At 45.2% G+C, this 24,507-nt stretch overlaps 1 protein-coding gene across 12 annotated transcripts in view; it reads left to right on the top strand.

Moving 5' to 3' along the window:
- Positions 1-24,507, top strand: part of BUB1B (BUB1 mitotic checkpoint serine/threonine kinase B) — a 45,491-nt gene that overhangs the window by 7,779 nt on the left and 13,205 nt on the right. For 6 of the 12 annotated variants that reach the window (XM_071428082.1, XM_071428081.1, XM_071428079.1 and 3 more), the window contains 16 exons: positions 527-621; positions 11,088-11,199; positions 11,693-11,979; positions 14,222-14,404; positions 14,751-14,810; positions 15,029-15,173; positions 15,929-16,125; positions 16,206-16,384; positions 16,499-16,692; positions 19,383-19,477; positions 21,285-21,511; positions 21,792-21,904; positions 22,459-22,556; positions 22,847-22,899; positions 23,700-23,784; positions 24,159-24,270. In XM_071428082.1, the coding sequence (XP_071284183.1) occupies positions 617-621; positions 11,088-11,199; positions 11,693-11,979; positions 14,222-14,404; positions 14,751-14,810; positions 15,029-15,173; positions 15,929-16,125; positions 16,206-16,384; positions 16,499-16,692; positions 19,383-19,477; positions 21,285-21,511; positions 21,792-21,904; positions 22,459-22,556; positions 22,847-22,899; positions 23,700-23,784; positions 24,159-24,270 (2,145 nt within the window). In that variant the 5' untranslated portion in view covers positions 527-616. Of the gene's footprint in view, positions 1-526; positions 622-11,087; positions 11,200-11,692; positions 11,980-12,389; positions 12,454-12,753; positions 12,842-14,216; positions 14,405-14,750; positions 14,811-15,028; positions 15,174-15,928; positions 16,126-16,205; positions 16,385-16,498; positions 16,693-19,382; positions 19,478-21,284; positions 21,512-21,791; positions 21,905-22,458; positions 22,557-22,846; positions 22,900-23,699; positions 23,785-24,158; positions 24,271-24,507 lie in introns of those variants that run through there. The other 6 variants (XM_071428087.1, XM_071428088.1, XM_071428083.1 and 3 more) reach the window with 5 other exon arrangements.

The raw sequence follows: 24,507 nt of genomic DNA, 5'->3' as shown, positions 1-24,507 counted from the left end.
ATTAAATTTTGCTATTTATTAATTAGTCATACAGAACTTCATTCATAACACTGTTAAGGGATTTTTGCGGTGCTGCAGTGGCCTCTGATGGGAAAACTGAGAAAAAACCAAACTCCAAGTCTGGAGGCTGTTGGTGGACAGGGAGTGAATATTATCATAGAATTGGGACAATCTTGGCTGTAAAATGAGAACTGTGGCATCTGTGGAAAATAAGGAATACCCAGCCTGACCAGGGTAATGTGTATATATAATCTCCCTCAATATATATAAACATTCCTTCAGAATACGAGGAACTGGAGCTGGTGAGGACGTGCAGGAGGAGCCTTTTAGGTGCCAGTGCTCAGTTGGTGGGCTGTGACTGTGTCAGAAGGGAATTGGATTTGGAAAAGTCTCCATCAAGTTGAATTTTCTATGTAAGAAAATGCCCAAATGAGCAGAAGATGAGGAAAAGGGAGATGCAGAATGCAGAGGGATGCGGAGACTGCAAGGAATGCCTGTGTTGCTGATGTTGCCTTTCCTCCCACAGCGTCCTCGCAGCACTGTGAGCTCTGGCTTGGAAGTGCCCCACCCAGTGCCCAGTTTCACCCCCTATGTGGACGAGTCAGCTCAGCCACAAATGATGTGAGTCCTGAGTTGGAGGTGGGGGGATTGCATCTGGAATTGCCAAAGCTGCTTCCTAAAAGAAGGACTTGTTTTGCCGGGTACTTAAGCCTCTGGAGCTGGGAGAATTTAAAAATCTGTCGGCCTGGAAGCAATTAGTGCTGCAGCTTGAAGAGAGAGGCTTCAGCAGAGGTTGCGTAAGGACATGGGGAGTGTTGAGTGCTGCTCATGATGTGGGGGCCTATATCATATTCATATATGCTAATGAGTTTAATAGCTTAGCTCAGTGTGTTGACACAAAAGCACGAGCTCCGTGTCTTAGGATGCTGTTTGCTGTGCAAGAGCCCCGAATGGAGGCAGATTTGTGGCTGTTTTTTGTCTGTCTTGGGAACTCTGGGCTCAGCATATCTGGAGTTTGATTCTGAAAGAAGCTGTCAGAGTTGCCATGCCAACAGTGTTGCTTAGGTCGTGGAGGGGTGAGTGTGCTGCTTGTACAGTGCTCCGTGAAATGCTGATAAATCCCAGGAGATGAGGTGGTTTAGTTAGAGCAGAGGAAAGCACATTCTTTTGCAAGGTTGCTCTTCCTTTCTGTGGCTGATGCTGGCCAGGGAACAGACAGGCTCCTTCTGAGAGAGGAGTGGCAAAGACTGTTTGGTAGTACAGACAGTTCCCAGAGGTTGGAATTGCATGGAAGCAAGGAATGCTGAGAGGTGGTGAGCAGCAGGGATTGCATGTGGACTGCAGAGTGGCTCTGCCCGTGGCTGTGCCATGGTTTAGGTGACAAATGTGTAAAATCTGCATTCCTGTTTAAAGTGTAAGACAATTTCTTTCTCCTGGAAGTCAGTGCTGCCACATCCCAGGGTAAATCTCTTGGCATGGCCATTTCTCTGGGATGAAGATTTGTTACTTACCAAGGCAGTGGCTTTTCATAGCAGGGAGAGGGAAGGAGTGGGTAGAACTGAGCACCAGGCTAAGTTAGCTCTAAGGGACTTAGGCAGAGACTTGGACTGTAGGTTTAGATTATGTAGTTGAAATCTTATAAGTACTTTTTTTTCTTTTTTCTGTCTTTGAATCCATTTCCTCATGGTACAATGGACACCTGCTAGGGACAGTAGTTTTAAGAGTGGTTATTAATTATTTTAAGTAATGTTGGATATGCTGTTTTGGAAGGACTGTGGATATGATAGAGTCTCTTGGTTTTTCTTTAGAGTTGTAGATCTGTTTCCCCAACGGGCTCCTGTTCCATTTTCCTTTATATTTGATGAATCCTCTACTTTGTCAAATCAGAATTTGTCTACGGTAGAATTATTCAAGACCTGGATTTCAGAGGGAAGGCAAATGGGAGCATCAAACCCTTGCTGTAGCAGCTGAAATAACTGTTAGCTGCATGGATGGGGAGTGGGGTGTGTTTTCTTTTGTTTATCTTGGTATTTTTTATTTGATTAGTCATAGTCCATGATGAGGAAATAGTCTTATGTTCTTTAACCTAGAACTATTTAAGCTGCTCTATGAACTTGCTTCATTCTGGAGAGCTGTATCTGTTGCTTGCTGCTGGTTCTGGAGTAGAAATTGGTTGATTGGAATGATCACTAGACTTTAGCTCTTGAGTGGAATTTATTGGAGATGGGCAGCTGCTCAAATAAATATGCAATTGACTGTAACTTCTTCTTAGTTGCACAGCAGATGGTGCCCATCAGAAAAGTGCCCGTCAGCCTCTGGCTGTTCATAATCCTGTGGATTCCCTGAGTGCCAAGGAAAGCACGGCAGTAGCAGCAGGAGGCTGTGTAAGGAAACACTTGAGCCCATGGCAGACTCCTGCCCAGGAGACACCAAGGCAGCGTGTGCTGCTGTCAGACGGAGTCAGCTTGGCTGGGCTGGCATCACGTGTGAACAAGGAGGATTCTAAAGTGCTGCCTGGCATGGCAGTAATTGAAGGGGGTGATGATGAGCTTGTACTGGCAATATCACGTTGTGGCTGTGGCTGCCTTGTCCCAGGAAGTGTTCCAGGCCCGGTTGGATGGGGCTTGGAGCAACCTGCACTTGTGGAAGGTGTCCCTTGCCATGGTGAGGGGTGGAAGTCGATGGCCTTTAAGGTCCCTTCTGACCCGGGCCATTCTGGGATTCTGTGCTAAGTAGAATTCCTGAATGCTGAAAGTCCTATTCATGTTGGAAGGTGGTGGAGTGGAAGAAAGGGAAGAGAAATGTTCAGCTTTTATAGAAAAGAAAGATTTGTCCTACAATCTGCAGGCTTTCACTGTCTTTTCTGTTTTTTTCCAGGATGAGCTGAATGGAATTGAGCGTTTGAGTGAGGATGCAATTGTGACCAGCTCCTACAAGAACAAGACTTTGGCTTTGTGCCAACCCAGAGGACACATGTGACTTTAACAGGGCTGCCCACCTGGCCTCAACGCCCTTTCACGGGGTGGTAGCTCAGAGAGTCCCAGCTCCTGCTTTCTCCCAGAGTGAACTGAAGGAAGATAGTCCAGAATCCAAGAGTGCACCTCTGAACCAGGAGACACCTTTGGGTGCAGGAGCATACCGTGAAGCGTGGAGAGCTGTAAGTGGTGTGGAGAGCTGCAAAGGTCAAGACTTAAAGTTAAGAAGGTGAGCCACCTGGGATGATGGGATCTCAAGTGTCAACCAAAGAAAAAGCTAAAGTGTCAGCAGAAGAAAAAGCTATAGTGAATATATGGACCCTTATGTTGGACCACCAAGGGATGAAGTATGATAAAAAGGCTCTGCATACTTTATTGCAGTGGTGTAGGAACCATGGCGTAGATGCCCCCATACAATCTGTATTTAATGTTAAAATCTGGGAACGGGCTGGTGAATTGATTTTTGAATCAGCCTCCCGAGGCGATAAGACTGCTAAAAATATTATGACTACCTGGAGGCTGGTGCTGGATACCTTGAAACTGCTGAAACTTGAGCAAAATGCAAAAACAGCAGCTGAGGCACCACAGGCTCTACCTGCCAAGACACCCAGTGGTAGTGGAGCTCAGGAGGGAGTGGTTGGGGGAGTCGGTGCCACATTGAGTTTGCGAGTGGAAAGGACGGGTGAAAAACTAGAAGGGAAGCAGCTGTCATCCACACCCACCATCCCTGCAACTCCGCCCGCGCCGTGTGCACCTGCACCCCCACGTCCTGCACCCCCAGTTAGCACAAAGCCATTCTCTCCTCCTCTGCCTACTGATGACGGGAGTGATGATAAACTTCTGCCGACGGACCCTCCAGTGCTTGATAGGTCCAGTCGCAACCTCGGCATGGAAACGGGAGCCGGGAGCCGAGCGGCACTCAGTGCTGAGAGTTCCAGCAGGGAGCTGCCAGCACCCAGAGTGGCAGGATGCCACACCCCATCGTGTCCACAGCCAAAGCCTGAGAGGCCCAAGGAATCCCCTCTAGTAGTAGATTTGTGGCATCCTAACATGAGAGGCCCAGGTTGTCGCCCCCCTGCTGGCCCTCAGGAGGATGTTTCTACCATGCAACCAGTGTCAGCTACTATTTCAGCATATGACCGGGTTAGATGTTGGCAATATGCTAAATTAGAGGCCATTGCTAGTGGGGATCTTGAACTTGCTGAACGAATTTCTGTACCAAATCCCCGGCTGTCCTTGAGTGGCCAAGAGCTTGTGAGTGGGACGACTGGGGCTACTATCTCAGCATACAATCCGGTTAGCTTTTGGCAATATATGAAATTAATGGCAATTGCTAGTGGAGATTATGGAGTTGCTGAACAAATTTCTGTACCTATGTTCCCGCGGCCCTTGGATGACCAAGAGGGGCAAAACAATGGGCCTGCATCCTATACACAAGTTGTCTTTAAAATTCTCTCCCAATTACGCCAACTAGCTACCCAGCATGGACTGGGGTCTCCAGTTGTAGCAAGGATGTTACAGCTTCTAGCTGAATTTGAAATGACACCCTTTGATATCAAGCAAATAGCGCGGTTGCTCTGTACCTCGATGGAATACCTGATGTTTGAGTCCACCTGGCAGGAAAAGGTGGAAATGCGAGGGCTGTGTAGTTTAGCGGTGTCGCAGCAAGATCCATGCTTTGGGGCAGGGGTCTCTCAGCTTCTGGAATGGCCTCTCATAAATAACCCTCAGTTGCAAGCACGCCTGAATCCTTTGATATTGGCACAGGCAAGAGATTTAGGAATGCAGGCTCTGATGCAAGTTGGAAAAATGAGATTGGTAACACCAACTCAGTGTTGCGTAAAAATTAAGCAGGGCCCCAAAGAGCCTTATGTGCAATTTATAGAACGATTAAAAGATGCAGTGGGAAAGCAAATAGCAAATGATGATGTAAAAGATCTGTTGATACTGGCATTGGCACGAAGCAATGCAAATGAAGACTGCAAGAAAGCTATAGACCTATTACCAGGAGGAAATCCATCCTTAGATGAAATGATTGATGCATGTGCTGAACTTGAAACTGTATCTTATAAAATGACTGTGTTAGCTGATGCCTTGGCTGCTGCTCTAAGGTCGTATGAATGCTATGGATGTGGGCAACTAGGCCACATCAAAGCAAATTGTCCCCATAGGTACAACTCATGGGGGACACGCCAGAAACAGAGAACTGTGCCTGTAGTGGGAAACTGTTACCGATGCGGGAAACACGGTCATTTTGCCAAGCAATGCAAGTCTAAATTCCACGCTAACGGACAGCCTCTTAGTGGACGGGGAAACAGGAACAAGAGTGCTCAAGGGAGATGCTCGTAGACACGAGCACCTTCCCGTCCTCCAGTGCAGGCCTATGCCACCAGCTCATGGGGACAACAAGAGGATCAGCTGACGTGGATGTTTCTGTCGCTGGCATTATAACTTACAGACTCATTGAAGGTATAGAAAACCCCCTCGAGGCCCATGGGCCTACTGGGGAAGGATTAAGTACATTATTATTAGGATGATCAAGAGCAATGTTACAGGTTTTTTTTGTCCACCCTGGAGTCACAGATACAGACTATACTGGACAAATATGTGCTATGGTATCAACACCTACTCCTCCTGTATCCGTTCCAGCTAAAAGTCATATTGTTCAACTTGTACCTTTAAGTCTTGTGTTCCAGAAACAGACTCAAAGCTGTGAGGAAACTGAAGCTTTGGCTTGACGGGGGAACTTGAAGTATACTGGACTCAGGTCATATCTGATCCAAGACCAGGCGTGGTTTGTACTCTTACAATGCCTCAGGCAAATCCATTCCACATCAAGGTCAGTGGGATGATAGATACTGGAGCAGATGTTATGATCATATCTGCTAACACATGGCCTCAATCGTGGCCCACCACAGCTGTAGGATCTGTTGCTGGCCTTGGAGGTACCACACCAAGTTACTTGAGTAGTAAGCCTGTATTAGTTGAAAATCCAGAAGAACAGACAGCCACGATCCATCCCTATATTACTGCTGTGCCACTCACCTATGGGGAAGGGATGTCTTGTCAGCATGGGGGGTTTGGCTGGGAACAGATTTTTAACAGGGGCCACTGTGCTGAAGGGCATAAAGCATCCTACATTAGCCTTAAAATGACTCACTGAAGGACCTGTGTGGGTTGATCGCTGGCACGTTGAAAAAGAAAAACTGAACGCTCTTTAATTGTTGGTTAAAGAGCAATTAAATCAAGGTCATATTGAGCCATCAGCAAGTCCATGGAACACCCCTGTGTTTGTGATTAAAAAGAAATCAGGTAAATGGAAGTTATTCCATGACTTGAGAAAAATTAATACAGTTATGGAAAGTATGGGTGCTTTACGGCCTGGAATGCCATCCCCTGCTATGACACCTGCTACTTGGGACATTTTGATTGTTGATTTAAAAGACTGTTACTTTACCATTTCTTTATGTCTTGATGATATCCCAGATTTGTATTTACAGTGCTCTCTGTCAATCATGCAGCAAAGAAGGCCTTTTACAGATTCAGCCAAAATTGATGCAAGCACTGCAAGATGCACCTGAAGAGGTGCAACAACAACCCCCATGGAAATACGTAGGAGTTAAAATGTTACATCAGACAATACAACCACAAACGATTAAATTTTCAACCAAGATCCAAACATTAAATGATGCACAAAAACTTTTAGGTATCATCAGCTGGGTATGACCCTACTTAAGATTAACTAGCCCACATTTATCACCCTTGTTTAATATTCTTAAAGGTGACCCTGAGTTAACTTCCCTAGTGTTCTGCTTTAGCATAGCTTATTTTTTAGTTAAAACCTGTTTTGCCCTCCTCCTAATCCTTATCTCACAACAGAAAATGAGTAAATACTTCTAGTGGGTGCACTGGCATTTGGCCAGTGCTAGACCCACTTCATTAATTGGTGCATTGGCCAGAAAACTTGGATTGGCAAACCAAAACCATTCCACTTAATTGGTGTTTCTTCCTGGTTACTGAAACCACTGCATCTTTTGGTGGAGAATACACGCAATTGGTGAAAGCTGTGAGATAATTAGGAGAAATAAAGGGCAAAGCAAGTATTAAGCAATAAGTTTAAATAGAATGATAGTGGAGAATTTATATTGTAATTATAGTGACATGTCTAGGGGTGGAGGTTAGTGTAAGAAATTTTTTCCTTCTGTTTAGTTTAGTAATTTTTATTGTTCTAATTAGAAGTTGCCTGTTGAATGTAGCTTTGATAGATTTTAAATGTGTATTCACAGAGACAAGGGGTGGAGAGTGTTGTGGTTTAACATAGCTTGGTTTTTAGGTAAAGAGAAAATCCATCAGTTATGGAAGTGATTCTCTGTGAGGACTGCTAAAAATTTCCTCTGGGCCCATCAGAACCAATCATCTGGCTAGTTTTGAATATTGACACCTTGTTAAACCAGTTAAGGAAGCTGAACACATCCCTGTGTAATCACATTTAAAAACAAACAAAACCCAGGAAAAGCTGTCTTGCTTCCAGCTTTTGAACAGGTAACTGGACACTGGTCAGGCCAGGCCACCACCTGGCCCACGTGACCTGGCAGGGCTGGGCTGGGCCTTGCTCTGCTGCAGCGCTGGCCACACCATTAAATTGATAATGGCCCTGGCTGTATCTCAGAGAAAACTCATCAATTCTTGCAATTATGGGGCACGTCACATCTCACTGGCATTCCTCATTCCCCTACAGGCCAAGCTAGTGTTGAGCTTGCCCATGGCACTTTCAAGTGCATTCTTGAAAAACAAAAAGCGACAATGTCTGGTGAAACCCCACAAAGTCGGGTGGCCAAAGCTCTGTATACACTGAATCGCTTTATGGTATCGCCAAACTTCCAAAACCCTCTTATTTTCAATATTTTTTTTTGTCATTGCAGTCCTCTAGGCACATCCAGTTGCCCAAGCCTGAGGTATGGGTAGGGACCTCATTACCAACAAGGGAAGTCCTTGAGGCCTTGTCACTTGAGGGCACAGGTGGGCTTGTGTTCCTACAGATTCAGGAATGCGATGGGTACCTGCCCAGTGCCCTGCTCTAGGCTCTGCTCTGGATCACAACCAGCAACGCCTCCTTGAGGGCCCCTCAGCTGATGCTGTGGAACAGAAACAATGTTTGGGTATCAGTTGCTCTATGCATTGAATCAGATGCAATTTTGTGCATCTATGGCACAACCAGAACAGCCTTTTCACGCCTGCTTAGTGGGGGGTACCCTTGAATGGCACACAAAGTATACAAGTAACTCAAAATATTGTTAAAATGTGATGCTCTTCCCAGAACAATTGTAATACTCAAGTCCCCTGTAGGGAACTATGGGATATTTGGGATGACAATTTACCTGTTGCTTCACTTGAACCCCAAGAGTCAGACATTTTAGGGACATTATCAGCAGAAGGATGTGTATTTTTTAATTACACACTGGAACATGATATGTGGGACAGAAGTGGAACAGGAAAGCAAAATGTTACTCCCAATAGTTTCTGGATTAAATAGATTGGCTTGCTTTGTAGCAAAAAGCGTAAATGAAACTTCCTTAATTTTGAGTGCTATGGCTATAGATGTAGATAGCATGCAGCATACTGTTGATTTTCTTTTGTTAGCTCATGGACAGAGTTATGAAGAGTTTGATGGCATGTGTTATATGGAGGATTTTCTGGGATAGATCACTGGCTGGAAGAGTTAGATTTATCAGGCTGGGTGAAGAGCCTCATTCAAACTGGGCTTATCATTTTTTGTATTACCGTAATTATTTTGTACATTGTGCCATGTTTGTCATCCTGTCTGCAAAGGGCTCTGAGAGGATAATAAAGACCACCTTTGTTGCTGAAATACAAAACGGGGGAACTATGATGGCTATCAGCTGACCTGAAGGCCTCACAGACAAAAGTACCCTTGACCTTGACTTGATCAGCCTGTACCTGTGAGTAAAGGAAGTCTTTAAGGAAGATTTTTTCTTCTTAAAGGAAGAAAACAATGAAAAGCTGAAGGACTTAACTGCAAGGAATGGGTGGTGGCCAATCTTTGGCCAGCACGTATGGAGGCAGCTATTGGCCAGTGAGCTGGGTGGCAACAAGTGACCAGCCAATTGGGATTGAATGTGCTGTTTTTGAAAACCATATAAATATGAGCTGTGAACAATAAAGATCACTATTCCTGCTTGAACCTTGGAATGTCGTGTCTGTCTCTGCTGTGATACAAAAGGATATGGGAAGTGTTCAGTGCTGCTCATGATGTGGGACCTATATCATATTATATATAGTAATTAGCTTAATAGCTGAGCTCATTGTGTTTACACAAAACCACAGTCTTGGGGTGCTGTTTGCTGTGAAGCAGCCCCAAATGGAGGCAGATTTGTGGCTGATTTTTTTCTGTCTTGGGAACTCTGTGCTCAGCATATCTGGAGTTTGATTCTGAAATAAGCTGTTGGAGTTGCTATGCCAGTAGTGCTGCTTAGGTTGTGGAGTGAGACAAAAAAGGACTCTGCAGATACAATGTGAATCAAGGAAAAGCCGTTTATTGTGCTTCTAAATGTTCTTTATATTTCCATCTTATCTTGGTCTACACAGTCAGGCATTGTTTAATTGGTAGCTCTGCTTTGTCTATGCATCTCTTGATTGGTAGCTCTACTTTGACCACCAGGCAGGCATGCATCTTTTTCTTAATCGAATTGCTAGATGCTGGTAAGGTGTCATTTTACTCGGGTGGACACCCCTATGTGTCACTAACTTCGCTGCTGCTTCTTTCTTCTTGCAACATCACGTTTTCTATCCACAAAGATGACCTTGTTCTTTAGTTCCAGAAGGTTAGGCTGGTTCATTAAGTACATGTCCCTTTTCCTGTAAATATGATCCCACAGTGGAGGAGTGAGTGTCCTCCTCACACAGTGCTCCCTGAAATGCTGATAAATCCCAGGAGATGAGGTGGTTTAGTTAGAGCAGAGGAAAGCACATTCTTTTGCAAGGTTGCTCTTCCTTTCTGTGGCTGATGCTGGCCAGGGAACAGACAGGCTCCTTCTGTCTGTTCCCTGTCTGAGAGGAGTGGCAAAGACTGTTTGGTAGTACAGACAGTTCCCAGAGGTTGGAATTGCATGGAAGCAAGGAATGCTGAGAGGTGGTGAGCAGCAGGGATTGCATGTGGACTGCAGAGTGGCTCTGCCCGTGGCTGTGCCATGGTTTAGGTGACAAATGTGTAAAATCTGCATTCCTGTTTAAAGTGTAAGACAATTTCTTTCTCCTGGAAGTCAGTGCTGCCACATCCCAGGGTAAATCTCTTGGCATGGCCATTTCTCTGGGATGAAGATTTGTTACTTACCAAGGCAGTGGCTTTTCATAGCAGGGAGAGGGAAGGAGTGGGTAGAACTGAGCACCAGGCTAAGTTAGCTCTAAGGGACTTAGGCAGAGACTTGGACTGTAGGTTTAGATTATGTAGTTGAAATCTTATAAGTACTTTTTTTTCTTTTTTCTGTCTTTGAATCCATTTCCTCGTGGTACAATGGACACCTGCTAGGGACAGTAGTTTTAAGAGTGGTTATTAATTATTTAAAGTAATGTTGGATATGCTGTTTTGGAAGGACTGTGGATATGATAGAGTCTCTTGGTTTTTCTTTAGAGTTGTAGATCTGTTTCCCCAATGGGCTCCTGTTCCATTTTCCTTTATATTTGATGAATCCTCTACTTTGTCAAATCAGAATTTGTCTACGGTAGAATTATTCAAGACCTGGATTTCAGAGGGAAGGCAAATGGGAGCATCAAACCCTTGCTGTAGCAGCTGAAATAACTGTTAGCTGCATGGATGGGGAGTGGGGTGTGTTTTCATCTGTTTATCTTGGTATTTTTTATTTGATTAGTCATAGTCCATGCTAAGGAATTAGTCTTCTGTTCTTTAACCTAGAACTATTTAAGCTGCTCTATGAACTTGCTTCATTCTGGAGAGCTGTGTCTGTTGCTTACTGCTGGTTCTGGAGTAGAAATTGGTTGATTGGAATGATCACTAGACTTTAGCTCTTGAGTGGAATTTGTTGGAGATGGGCAGCTGCTCTAATAGATATGTAACTGACCGTAACTTCTTCTTAGTTGCTCAACAGATTGTGCCCATCAGAAAAGTGCCTGTCAGCCTCTGGCTGTTCGTAATCCTGTGGATTCCCTGAGTGCCAAGGAAAGCACGGCAGCAGCAGCAGGAGGCTGTGTAAGGAAACACTTGAGCCCATGGCAGACTCCTGCCCAGGAGACACCAAGGCAGTGTGTGCTGCTGTCAGACGGAGTCAGCTTGGCTGGGCTGGCATCACGTGTGAACAAGGAGGATTCTAAAGTGCTGCCTGGCATGGCAGTAATTGAAGGGGGTGATGATGAGCTTGTACTGGCAATATCACGTTGTGGCTGTGGCTGCCTTGTCCCAGGAAGTGTTCCAGGCCCAGTTGGATGGGGCTTGGAGCAACCTGCACTTGTGGAAGGTGTCCCTTGCCATGGTGAGGGGTGGAAGTCGATGGCCTTTAAGGTCCCTTCTGACCTGGGCCATTCTGGGATTCTGTGCTAAGTAGAATTCCTGAGTGCTGAAAGTCCTATTCATGTTGGAAGGTGGTGGAGTGGAAGAAAGGGAAGAGAAATGTTCAGCTTTTATAGAAAAGAAAGATTTGTCCTACAATCTGCAGGCTTTCACTGTCTTTTCTGTTTTTTTCCAGGATGAGCTGAATGGAATTGAGCGTTTGAGTGAGGATGCAATTGTGACCGGCTCCTACAAGAACAAGACGCTTTGTGCCAACCCAGAGGACACATGTGACTTTAACAGGGCTGCCCACCTGGCCTCAACGCCCTTTCACGGGGTTGTAGCTCAGAGAGTCCCAGCTCCTGCTTTCTCTCAGAGTGAACTGAAGGAAGATAGTCCAGAATCCAAGAGTGCACCTCTGAATCAGGAGACCCCAGTGGGTGAAGAGGCATACACTGAAGTTCTCAGTGTAAAGAAACTGAGGTAATTTACAGTGAAGGACCTACAGCTCCTTCTCCTGCATGCCTTTCATGTTGTGGTTTTAATGTTGCTGAGGAAGGAGTTTTCTGAAAAGACCAGAATATTGTGGAGAGAGCCATTTCTTTAGCTCAGGGTCCATTTTGCCTTGAGCAGATTGAAGAGGCAATAGCAAGCCCACTTGGCTTTTTGCGTTAGTGCTGTGGGACTTAATTACAAGGTTTTTTTTTTTACCAAATAACTTGCAGGGAAATTAATAAATGATTTCTGTCCTTATTATCAAATACAAAAAGCAGAATCACCAGTTCCTTTTATACTTGTAGAGAGAAGGTGATTAATGGAACTAAGCATCTTATTAACACAGCCTTACACTTCTGGGTGCCACTTTTGGCAGTGTCAAACCATTTATTTTTCAGGGATACCCAAAAAGTTAGGTTTTCTATGGCACTAAAGTGGAAAACACATCGCCAGTTGCATGAGGTGAGCACCTCAGAAAAAAAATGACAGGATGAATTTAAGACAGAGAAATAATATGGAGAATCAGTGACTTCCAGCTGTTAGCAGAGGGAAAGGGCGGGAACATACGGGAGCAGGAACAGGAGTATGCCTTTCAGATTAGGTTAACTGCGAGCGCAGTATTTATAAAATTTTTTTGTTATTTCCCCGCCGGCGCCGCGGGCGAGACGGGAACTACATTTCCCGTGATGCTCCGGGGCGACGCAGGACGGCGCCAATCAGGCGGGGCGGGGCGCGGCCAATGGGGAGGTGGGAGAGGTTTGAATTCTGAGGCGGCGCCGCCGTTACGGCTTTAGCGCTGCTGGGGTTCTGTGGGGGTCCGGGCGGCCCGCGCCGCTGGGGGCTGCGTGCGGTACGTCCGGCTGGGGGGGGGGTTCGCGGGACTGGGCCGGCCTGCGGTGCTAGAGGCTGAGGCGGCCTGAGGTGCATTGGGGTTCGTGAGGGATGAGGCCGTGTGGGGTGAGACGCGCGCGGCGGTTGAGGGTTGTGGTGTCCCTGAGGGACCCAGGCAGCCTCAGGGGCTGTGAAGTGCGCGAGACTGAGGATTGTTTGGTCCGTGAGGGGCGCGCGCCTGTGGGGCTGGCGTCGGCTGAGGGCTTGTGGAGTCTGTGAGGGGTTGTGGGCCGTGACGGGCCCTCGAGGATCTGTTGGGGCTGTGGAGTCCGTGAGGAGCTGCAAGGTGCTCGGGGCTCATGGTTGTGGGGTCTGTAAGGGACTGAGGCGGCCTTCGGTGCTGGGAGGTGCGTGGAGCTGTGGGGTCCTTGAGAGGCGCTCGGCGATCCTCTCGCGGGGCTGAGGGGCTGTGGGATCTCGGTGGGGTTGAGGAGCCGTGAGGTGTGAATAGGGTTTGAGGAGTTGTGGGGAGCTGTGGCATTCCTGTCGGGCTGAGCGGCTCTAAGTACTGAGGTGCGCGGGACTGACGGCTGCGGGATTTGTGAGGGGCGCGGGGCTGAGGGGCACTGGGAGATCCGTGAGGGGCTGTGGTCTGTGAGGTGTGTGGGGCTGTGGGTGTGTCTGGGGGCCTGCGAGGAGCTGAGAGCGGAGGCGGCCTGAGGGGCTGTGGGGGTCCGTGAGGTGTGTAGGGCGGAGGGGCTATGTTTGTGAGGGATCCGTGAGGGGCTTTAGGGTATGAGGTATTTGGCGTTCGCGGCTGTGGCGCTCTGAGACGTATTTTTCTGCCTGGCATGGCGGGGTGCCCGGTCCCGGCGTGGGGCGATGCGTCCCGGGGCACCAACAGCCTCGGCTCCCGTCGGTGCCAGCGGGGAGTCCCCGCCACTCTGCCCCAGGCAGGGCTCGAGGCTCGGCTGTGCCCCCGCCTGCTGCAGCCGCTCGTCGAACTGGTGAAGGACCAGGGGGTCCCGACTAAGCCTGGCTGAGGCTCCCCCTGGCCGGAGCGCAGCCGTCGGCAGCTCCTGTGAGGAGAGTGGGGGGATCTCGGGCCAGAGAAAGGAGCAATCACCGGGGAGGGGGAGATGGCTTAATCTAGTGGCTTTTGCTGCTAATATTGCCTGCGTTCGGTCCTTCGCTGTCAAGATGGGTGCTTTTTTCATATATTTCTCTTAGGGGGGAATTAAACTCCCAAGTCCCTCTACAAACCCCCTAAAATTTGGGTATCTAAGCGGTGTGTTTTGGCTGCTCAGAAATTGAGGGTGAATGGGCTTAGGAAAGCTGTCTCTGCCAGGTTTCAGGTCAGTACCCAGCTGTACAGGTGTCGATTTCTTTTTAAGTGCAGGATTAAAGGAGAAGCGTTCAGGATTGGAGGAGAGGTGGTCATGTCCCAGGAGGACAGCCACGAGTGGGAGCTGAGCAAGGAGAATGTGCAGCCCCTCAGGCAGGGACGGGTGATGTCCAGCTTGCAAGAGGCACTGTCTCAGCAGGACTCTTCCAGCCACACTGCTGTGCAGCTTAAAAAACAGTAAGTGATGTTATAATAGCTCCTTTCCCCTTATCTTCCTCCTTCCTCATTTTATCTATATCTTCTTGAAGTGTACCAATCTCATAGGCATTAAAAAAGGCATAAAAGAAGTTTAGTAATTGATGTCTATGCTACTAACTCGCTCTAGGATTTTAGAACTACTCAGTGCAAGTGTTGTGTAGTACAGACTTCAACTTTTTCATTTTGCAATGGAGCATTTAAACAGCAAACATTAGAGAGATTTGGCTGTGCTTTTTAATTAATAATTAACTCTTAATTTGTAATATACAAGATCAACTTACAGTGATACAAATGTATTTATTGGATGAATAATGTTATGTTTTAGGGAGTTTGAAGCAGAAATACGATTTTACTCTGGAGATGATCCTCTGGATGTGTGGGAGCGGTAAGTTTTTCTTTATTTCAGAAAAAAAGAGTTAAATGGTCACATATCCTTGTAAAAGCCAGGGAAACACATTCTAATTTAATAAGAAACTCATTGAAAGCTAAGTTTTATATTTGTTTTTAATTACTATATTGTGTTTCAATGTTATGCCTATTTTTTCTTATATTTTACAGATGATTATTAAGAACTGACTTGCTATGAACACATTCTGTCTCTAGGTACATCAGGTGGACAGAGCAGGCCTTCCCTGGGGGTGGCAAGGATGGCAACCTGGCAGCAGTTCTGGAAAGGGCCGTGCAAGCCCTCCACGGGCAGCAGCGATACTACAAAGATCCTCGCTATCTTAATCTCTGGCTCAAGTTTGTGAGTGTTTTGGGAACATCTCTTGGGTGCTGCTTTTCCTTGGGTCCTTTTCCTGTTGTCTGCACACAGCTAAGTTGATTCTGGTGACAAGAGTCAAACAGTGTTGTACAACGAGTGCAATATTGGATGTATTTTTCTGCAAATGTTACTCTTGAATTCTGCTTCTCATTTCCAGACTGTTTTTTAGGGTTGTTCACTTTTGACAGCTACAAACTCTAGAAGTTTTTGTTTTGAAAAACCTGCCTTGAATAGAGTTCAAGCATTTAGTTAAGGAGAAAGAAAAGTGATTTAAAGATACAACATCTAAAATATATCTGTCCTACCAGATATTTTAGCTTCTAGCTGTATTCTATCCCCATCTTTTTAAACTCTAAAGCAAGCTAAGTGTGTTCTGGTCCTGTCCTGTCTCTCCATGGCTGTAATTTTTGTTGTCCATTTTTTTACAAAGCAGCTTTTCCCCATCTTTAGCTTGCTGAGGTAATCTACCAGTTCTAAAAGTGGCAAGGAATATGCTATACTTCATCTGAAGCTAAAATATCTGTTCATTCTCAGCAATACTAATATGGTGCAATTCAATCATTGAATTACCTCACATTCAAATAAGAAATTATAAAATTCTGTGTGTTGGCCTTAGAGCTGCTCCTGTCAGACTTGTATTGAAATCATGGGGGTCTTGCTGGAGGCGTTGAAATGCAGATTTTGGCTGGGAGCCCCTGCAGTGCTGTGTGATTACCGACATCCTTGGGTCATTGCAGGGCGATTACTGCAACGAGCCCTTGGATCTGTACAGTTACCTGCACAGCCAGGAGATCGGCACCACGCTGGCCCCGCTCTACATCACCTGGGCAGAGGCACTCGAGGCCAGGGGCAGCTTCAGGAAAGCAGATCTGATATTCCAGGAAGGACTCCAGCGCAAGGCTGAGCCTTTGGACAAACTCCAGGCTCATCACAAGTAAGGGAAGAGCTTAGGTGCTCACCTGGGTTCCCGAGATAGGGAAGGTTATGCTGACTTCTCCAATGTTTTTTTTCTAGGCAGTTTCAGGCCCGTGTTTCTCGGCAGACACTACTGGCACTTGAGGATAGTCCTGATGGAGACAATATGGGATTGCTGGAAATTGCAGAGCCTCAGAGAAGTTCGCTGGCAGATCTCAAAGGCAGAGGGAAGAAGAAAGTGAGAGCCCCCATTAGTCGTGTGGGAGATGCAGTTAAAGGTACATTAAAGAGCTAAAAAACCTGTTATTGGAGGAGCTTAATCTCTTTATACTGAGATTTGCAATTCAATGTGGCAGTTAAAGGTTAATTGACATAAATCTTCTTGCTTATAGTCATGAACCCAAACAGAAGCTCCCAGCCTCAGGCCTCTCTACAGCTTCCAAATGCCCCAAGTTTTGCTGTATTTGATGAAAATTCTGTGTCTGGACCTGAGATTCCCACACTTACAGCACAGTCATGGCCAGCACCTCCAGTTCCCAGGGCCAAGGAGAATGAACTCAGCGCAGGACCGTGGAATTCTGGCAGGGTGAGGAGGCTCAAAATGGATGGGGAAAAGAGAGGAAGGTGTGTGGAAGTTGATGACTTCTGATTGCTGACACAGAGGTTCTCTTTCTCCCTTGCCTGTGGTTTGTCTCTCTTGCAAATACAGATTAAATGATAGCATGGTGAAATTGTTTAGATTAGGGGGAACCTTACAGATATCTGGTTTCACCTTGCACTGGCCCAGGTTGCTCCAAGCCCCATGCAACCTGGCCTTGGGCATTTGCAAGGACGGATCAGCCACAGCTTCTGTGTGTCAGCCTGTGCCAGGGCCTCAGCATCCTCCCAGGGAAGAATTTCTTCCCAATATCTCATCCAAAGCCACCCTTCTTTGGCTCAAGGCCATTCTCCCTTGTCCTGTCCCTGCATGCCCTTGTGAATGATTGCTGTCCTAAAGAGTGCCTGGCCATGTGTACTCTGTTCAAGTTTAGCAGGTTGATATTGCTTGAATAAGGTTGAAAAACTGTGTGGAGTTTTAAACTCAGGAACAGGAAATTCTTGGTAAGCAGAAGAATTGGCAGAGGTGGCCTGCTGAAATGTTTGGGGGGCAGCAAAGGAATGTAAGAGGCAAAACATGAGCCAGAGAAGGGGAGAGAAGGCAGGCATGTGTTAAATCTGTAAGACAGAAAGGTAAGAGTTGAATTATTTTGGAAACTAGAACCTGAAGGAAGAACTTGTTGGCTGCCTTGTGCAAAGAAGGCCTGTGCAGCATTCTGCAAGTCTTGTTTTGAAGCGCTTGTGAGGAAAAGAGAAGAGCGCAGATCAAAAGAATTCAAGTGCAGTATCAATGGAATATTTATCCTGGCAATAGGATGACAGAGAGTAGCTTGCAATGGCTTAAACTAGACATCAAAAGGAACAGCTGTGCTACAGGTGTTCAGGCTGTTGTAGAGAAGTGATGGAAGAGCTTGTGTGAAGGGAATCAATCCTGTGAGATCAGGTTTGTTTCCTAGGTGCTTGGATAAGCCCCAGTGTTGCCACGTTCTTTGTAGCTGAGCATAGAGGAGGAGCATAGAAAGTCACAAGGCTGATGCCTGGATGCCCTAGGGGGACATTATGATGCTTGTGTCCCCAGTGGTCTGTTCTGCTGGTCTCGTGGTGTGGAACACAAACTTTTCCAGACCGTGTTAGAATGATAATGTAAAAGCAAAGCTTTCCTTGAAAGCCTTCAGGTACACAATAGGGCAAAGCCCAGTGCTCAGAATTCGGTCCTTACAATTGATAGGATTGGGCAATTGGAATATCTGGCCAATGTTGTCCAGTGAGAGAAGCAGTTGCTGAGGTAATCTCTCTGGCATCTGCCCTCCTCAACTACCTTTATTATGCCAGTGATTGCAAAATAAAATGGCCTTGGAGAAGTAACAGGCAAGAGATAACAAAATTTTAGGAATGTGTCAATAAGGGCCTGTTCCCTGTGGGAGTGAAAGGTGGGGAAGTACTGGAAGTTACACTGAGGCATTTAACAGTCTACAGAACTCCAAAAACATGAAGAATACATAAAAGCGAAAAACTTCAGGCATTGAGATAATAAAAGTATTTTCATCTTTTCAATATGGACATTGTTATAAGTGGAGCTTGGTAAGAAAAACTCGAATGAGGGAGGGATGCAACCAGGCTAAAATTCTTGGAAACTCCAGGAACATTCTTTTCAGATAGAAAGCAGTTTGCTTACATGAATGGAAAAGTTAACTAAATCATAGATTTAATATAGCTGAGAAGACTGAGGAAGAATTATTAATATAAATTTTATTTTGCCAGTCTCTTCGTGCTGTTTAAAACATTCATTCTGGTCTCCAAATGCTTCCATATTTCTTTTAATGTCTGCCCTTAGAGTAGTCTTTGCTCCCCTCTTAATGAAATTTCTTAGATTTAATTAAATAAAATATCCTGTTTCTGGCAGAAGAGGCAAGGATGTTTAATTCTACTCTATGGAAGGGCAGTACAAAAGTAAACTTTGGTGAATGCTCTGACATCTTAAAACCTGCACAGGGAAGAAGGGATTTCTCTTACTGCTGGTTTCAAGATGCCTCAGGAAGCAGTTTGGGAAATGATGGAAAAGAGGTGTGAGTTTGTGAAGTATTCCCACCACGTACATTTTTTTGGTCTGAAGAGTCTCAGGGAAATGAAATAGGCAGATGAGAGTAGTGTGTTGCCAGACTAAATTCCACCTCTTCTCTCTTTACTAATGGACCTCAGAAACTGTTAAGGGATTTTTGTGGTGCTGCAATGGCCTCTGATGGGAAAACTGAGAAAAAAACCAAACTCCAAGTCTGGAGGCTGTTGGTGGACAGGAAGTGAATATTATCATAGAATTGGGACAATCTTGGCTGTAAAATGAGAACTGTGGCATCTGTGGAAAATAAGGAATACCCAGCCTGACCAGGATAATGTGTATATATAATCTCCCTCAATATATATAAACATTCCCTCAGAATAAGAGGAACTGGGGCTGGTGAGGACATGCAGGAGGAGCCTTTTAGGTGCCAGTGCTCAGCTGGTGGGCTGTGACTGTGTCAGAAGGGAATTGGATTTGGAAAAGTCTCCATCAAGTTGAATTTTCTATGTAAGAAAATGCCCAAATGAGCAGAAGATGAGGAAAAGGGAGATGCAGAATGCAGAGGGATGCGGAGACTGCAAGGAATGCCTGTGTTGCTGATGTTGCCTTTCCTCCCACAGCGTCCTCGCAGCACTGTGAGCTCTGGCTTGGAAGTGCCCCACCCAGTGCCCAGTTTCACCCCCTATGTGGACGAGTCAGCTCAGCCACAAATGATGTGAGTCCTGAGTTGGAGGTGGGGGGATTGCATCTGGAATTGCCAAAGCTGCTTCCTAAAAGAGGGACTTGTTTTGCCGAGTACTTAAGCCTCTGGAGCTGGGAGAATTTAAAAATCTGTCGGCCTGGAAGCAATTAGTGCTGCAGCTTGAAGAGAGAGGCTTCAGCAGAGGTTGCGTAAGGACATGGGGAGTGTTGAGTGCTGCTCATGATGTGGGGGCCTATATCATATTCATATATGCTAATGAGTTTAATAGCTTAGCTCAGTGTGTTGACACAAAAGCACGAGCTCCGTGTCTTAGGATGCTGTTTGCTGTGCAAGAGCCCCGAATGGAGGCAGATTTGTGGCTGTTTTTTGTCTGTCTTGGGAACTCTGGGCTCAGCATATCTGGAGTTTGATTCTGAAAGAAGCTGTCAGAGTTGCCATGCCAACAGTGTTGCTTAGGTCGTGGAGGGGTGAGTGTGCTGCTTGTACAGTGCTCCGTGAAATGCTGATAAATCCCAGGAGATGAGGTGGTTTAGTTAGAGCAGAGGAAAGCACATTCTTTCGCAAGGTTGCTCTTCCTTTCTGTGGCTGATGCTGGCCAGGGAACAGACAGGCTCCTTCTGAGAGAGGAGTGGCAAAGACTGTTTGGTAGTACAGACAGTTCCCAGAGGTTGGAATTGCATGGAAGCAAGGAATGCTGAGAGGTGGTGAGCAGCAGGGATTGCATGTGGACTGCAGAGTGGCTCTGCCCGTGGCTGTGCCATGGTTTAGGTGACAAATGTGTAAAATCTGCATTCCTGTTTAAAGTGTAAGACAATTTCTTTCTCCTGGAAGTCAGTGCTGCCACATCCCAGGGTAAATCTCTTGGTATGGCCATTTCTCTGGGATGAAGATTTGTTACTTACCAAGGCAGTGGCTTTTCATAGCAGGGAGAGGGAAGGAGTGGGTAGAACTGAGCACCAGGCTAAGTTAGCTCTAAGGGACTTAGGCAGAGACTTGGACTGTAGGTTTAGATTATGTAGTTAAAATCTTATAAGTACTTCTTTTTTCTTTTTTCTGTCTTTGAATCCATTTCCTTATGATTCTATTGTTACCTGCCAAATGTGGAAGTGTTATGCTGAAACTTTAAATGTGATGCAAATCATGCCATCAGCTGTGATACAGAGTTCTTGGCAAAAGGACCCTGTTGGGATCTTGGTATTGATCCCCACACTCCTCCAATAAAGCTTTATAGCCCCAAATATTCAGAGCACCTGTTTGCCTTATCATCATTCCCACATTTGAATTTGTCCAGCTGAAGTCAGCTGGATTGCTGGTGTTTGTAAAGCTGTACCAGCATTGCTGCTTCTCTCCTGGAATCAGCATGTAGGTTTCATCTGGACCAAGAATGTCCATTTTTAAGTCCCTTTTCTCCTGTGTCCCTTTTCTCCCAGATAATCATCGTATAAACCAGAGTTTAGGGACTTTTCATGCCTGTGGTCACACAGCTCAATGGAACTAAATTGAACAGATCCTGCTGCAGGATGCTGGGCAGTTCAGACATCATAAGAATTTTGTTTTTCACTGTACCTTATAGACACTTTAGGTTGGATTTGTCTTGTTTTGTTTGTTGTTGTTTGTTTTGTTTTAGTTATCACACGATTCTGAGTAGTTTGGTGTTGCTCATTCCAATTTTCTCATGCATTTTTCTAAGCATGGAACAGAATATCTTTACACTACTCCAAAACTAGGTTCTGAAACTAGTCCTGTTGTCTCCCATGCCTGCTTTTCTGTGCTACAGTGAAGTTCACCAAGCCTAAGTAATAAATTCCTGCTTTTTTAGGACTCCCTGCAAAATTGAGCCCAGCATAAACCGTGTGTTAAGTACTCGCAAACCTGAGGAGCGGGAGGACCCCCTGCAGCGGGTGCAGCATCAGCAGCAGGATGCTCAGGCCAAGAAAGAGATGGTCATGTACTGCAAAGAGAAAGTTTATGCTGGAGTGGATGAATTCTCTTTTGAAGAGATCCGAGCTGAAATCTACAGGAAGAAAGCGAGAAAGAAAGATGAGGGTATGTTCCAAAGTGGGCTGGAGTAAGTAAGGCATTCCAGATGGAATCATAAAATTGTATTTGCTTCTGTTACTGCAGCTGCTTCTCTGTTTCTACAGGAGTAGTTGTTTAACTGCTGTGAGGTGCAGATACAGTAACACATTCAAAAGCTTTATGTGGAAGCTGTGGGACAGGGAAAGACCGCCAGATGTTTCGGCCCCTTGACAGGGGGCCGAATTGTATGACAGCCACCAATTGTATGTGTAATAGGCACTGGGCCTTAGAGGTGTTTTTTTCTTAGATGAAATACAAGCCATAGAACGGAAGAAGGAAGAAATACAAAAGAAAATTGAGGAGCTGGAAAAGAAATTAAAGAAGAAAGAAGATAACAAGCAGCAACAACCACATGAACAGGTATTGTCCTCGTTTAACTGCAAATAGCTGCAATTTTAAATAAAAGTACCCAAGAAAGCCAAAAGGAAGAATTTCTGATATTATTCTAACACATTTTAAACCTCTTTTGAAAGGATTCTTCACTAGTAAATTATATTCTCTATCTCTTCCTTCTCTGTTTCCAAAACAATGCCTTCACAGTAAGTACTTTAAATAATGAAACAGAGTTGTGACTTTGTAAGCTACTGAACTGATTACATATGTCCTTAATAGTTGCAGGGTAACTAAAATCTCCTATGAAAGTATAAATATGGTTGCAAAGAGTAAATGATGCCTTTTAACTTCACTATGCAATAAAAGTGGACTTTACTTTGTTCATGCAGGTAAGCTAAGTACAAATAAAACTGGCTAAAGGCAACCATTTTCTATCAGGGTTTTAATGGCTAAATGGGATTATCTTCATGGTTTTGAACCTTTTTGCCTGGCTTGCATTTCTGTACAACTTGCAACCACTTGCAAGCATTTCTGTAGGCTTGCAACCACTGTAGAACTGAAATGTGGCTTTGTTTCCACAGGCAGTAGAGGTAATGGCAGCTTCCACACCTTTGGGAATGCAAGGATTTACTTTTCCCAGTGCAAAAGAATATGGGGAGAAACAGCCTCAGTCACAAAGGTAATAGAGGGGTTTTTGTGACAGCAGGGAGAACACTTGTGAGGCTATGTCGGTACGATTAGTAACATGGATCACTAGCAGCCTGTTTTCTCAGATAGAATGGAATATAGCCTGGCATCAGCCTGTAACCAGGATCTGTGCTCTTTCTGAGTCTGTTTGATTATTTGTCTGAGGGATCCTAACTTCTTGCAAGAAGCATTTGTCATCTTGGCTTGCCTTTTTTACAGAGTTTATTTAGGTTTTCTGAAGGTCTGTAGAATACAAACTCGGTTATTTTGTCTTTTTCACAGTGAATTCCAGGTCTATGAAGATACTCAGCTACATAAACCATCTTGTTCTGAGGGTAAGTAGTCAAGTTTTTTACCATTAACAAGAAGCTCTGGTTAAAGGGAAGTGTTCCATGAATACCAAGAAGGCAGCAAAGTAAAACCCAAAGTTTAGGTGGATTAGAAGAATGACAGTGTGCTAATAGTGCCTTTTACCTTATTGAGCAAATCATGGAGCATCTGAGATCTGAGAACTGTCACTATTTGAAAGGACTTTCAAGAAGAAGAAGAGCATTTTTCTTTCAGTAGCTGGAAAGTTTTCTTCCATCTTTGATGTTTGCAGTCTCAGTAACATTTCAGAAGAGTTTAAAACTATCATGAGATTGATAACTACCTTAAGTCCTTTTTCCTCAGAGATTTGGCTAGGGGAATCCCAAAACTGTATATTGTTGATTTTTATAAGTTTTGTTGGGAAGGTCAAATCCTGAAGAACTTTACTTCTGATCAGAGTTGACTTTTGTTGTTGTTGACTGTGGTTATCCAGACTCCTGATGAATCCCCAGACAGCCACAGTGGAAATACATTTTTAAACTCTAAGGAGAAACAGAGGAATAAGACAGTCTTGCAGAAAAATGTACAAATTCTGAAGCATAGTTTAAACACAGCAAGATAGCTCACATAACATGGTGGTAAAGGGGTGGTTCATTAACGTGGCAAAACCAAACCTTTTTAAATGGGTTTCTTTATATGCCAGCTCTGGAACTTCCTGTTAGGAGCGGTACTTTTAGAACTGCATATTAACTATTTTAAGAAGAGTTAGATATGCTATTTTGGAAGAACTGTGGATATGATAGAGCCTCTTGGTTTTTCTTTACAGATGTATGTTTGCTTCCCCCACCAGCTGCTGTTCCATTTTTCTCTATATTTGATGAATCCTCTACTTTGACAAATCAGAATACAAGGTAGAATTATTCAAGACCTGGATTTCAGAGGGAAGACAAAGGGAAGCATCAAATCCTTGCTGTAGCAGCTGAAATAACTGTTTCTTGTAGGGGTGTGTGGGGTGTATGTTTTGTTTTGTTTATATTGGTTTTTTTTTTATTTGATTAGTCAGAGTCCCTGATGAGGAAATAGTCTTCTGTTCTTTAACCTAGAACTATTTAAGCTGCTCTATGAACTTGCTTCATTCTGGAGAGCTGAATCTGTTGCTTACTGCTGGTTCTGGAGTAGAAATTGGTTGATTGGAATGATCACTAGACTTTAGCTCTTGAGTGGAATTTGTTGGAGATGGGCAGCTGCTCTAATAGATATGCAACTGACTGTAACTTCTTCTTAGTTGCACAGCAGATCGTGCCCATCAGAAGAGTGCCCGTCAGCCTCTGGCTGTTCGTAATCCTGTGGATTCCCTGAGTGCCAAGGAAAGCACGGCAGCAGCAGCAGGAGGCTGTGTAAGGAAACACTTGAGCCCATGGCAGACTCCTGCCCAGGAGACACCAAGGCAGCGTGTGCTGCTGTCAGACGGAGTCAGCTTGGCTGGGCTGGCATCACGTGTGAACAAGGAGGATTCTAAAGTGCTGCCTGGCATGGCAGTAATTGAAGGGGGTGATGATGAGCTTGTACTGGCAATATCACGTTGTGGCTGTGGCTGCCTTGTCCCAGGAAGTGTTCCAGGCCCAGTTGGATGG

This window comes from Agelaius tricolor, unplaced genomic scaffold (genome assembly GCF_023055355.1).
Source record: "Agelaius tricolor isolate 1412-34295 unplaced genomic scaffold, bAgeTri1.0.p SCAF_5, whole genome shotgun sequence".
In the NCBI taxonomy this organism is placed as follows: domain Eukaryota; kingdom Metazoa; phylum Chordata; class Aves; order Passeriformes; family Icteridae; genus Agelaius; species Agelaius tricolor.
The sequence above is the reverse complement of the archived record's forward strand: the minus strand, read 5'-3'. Positions and strand labels throughout refer to the sequence as shown.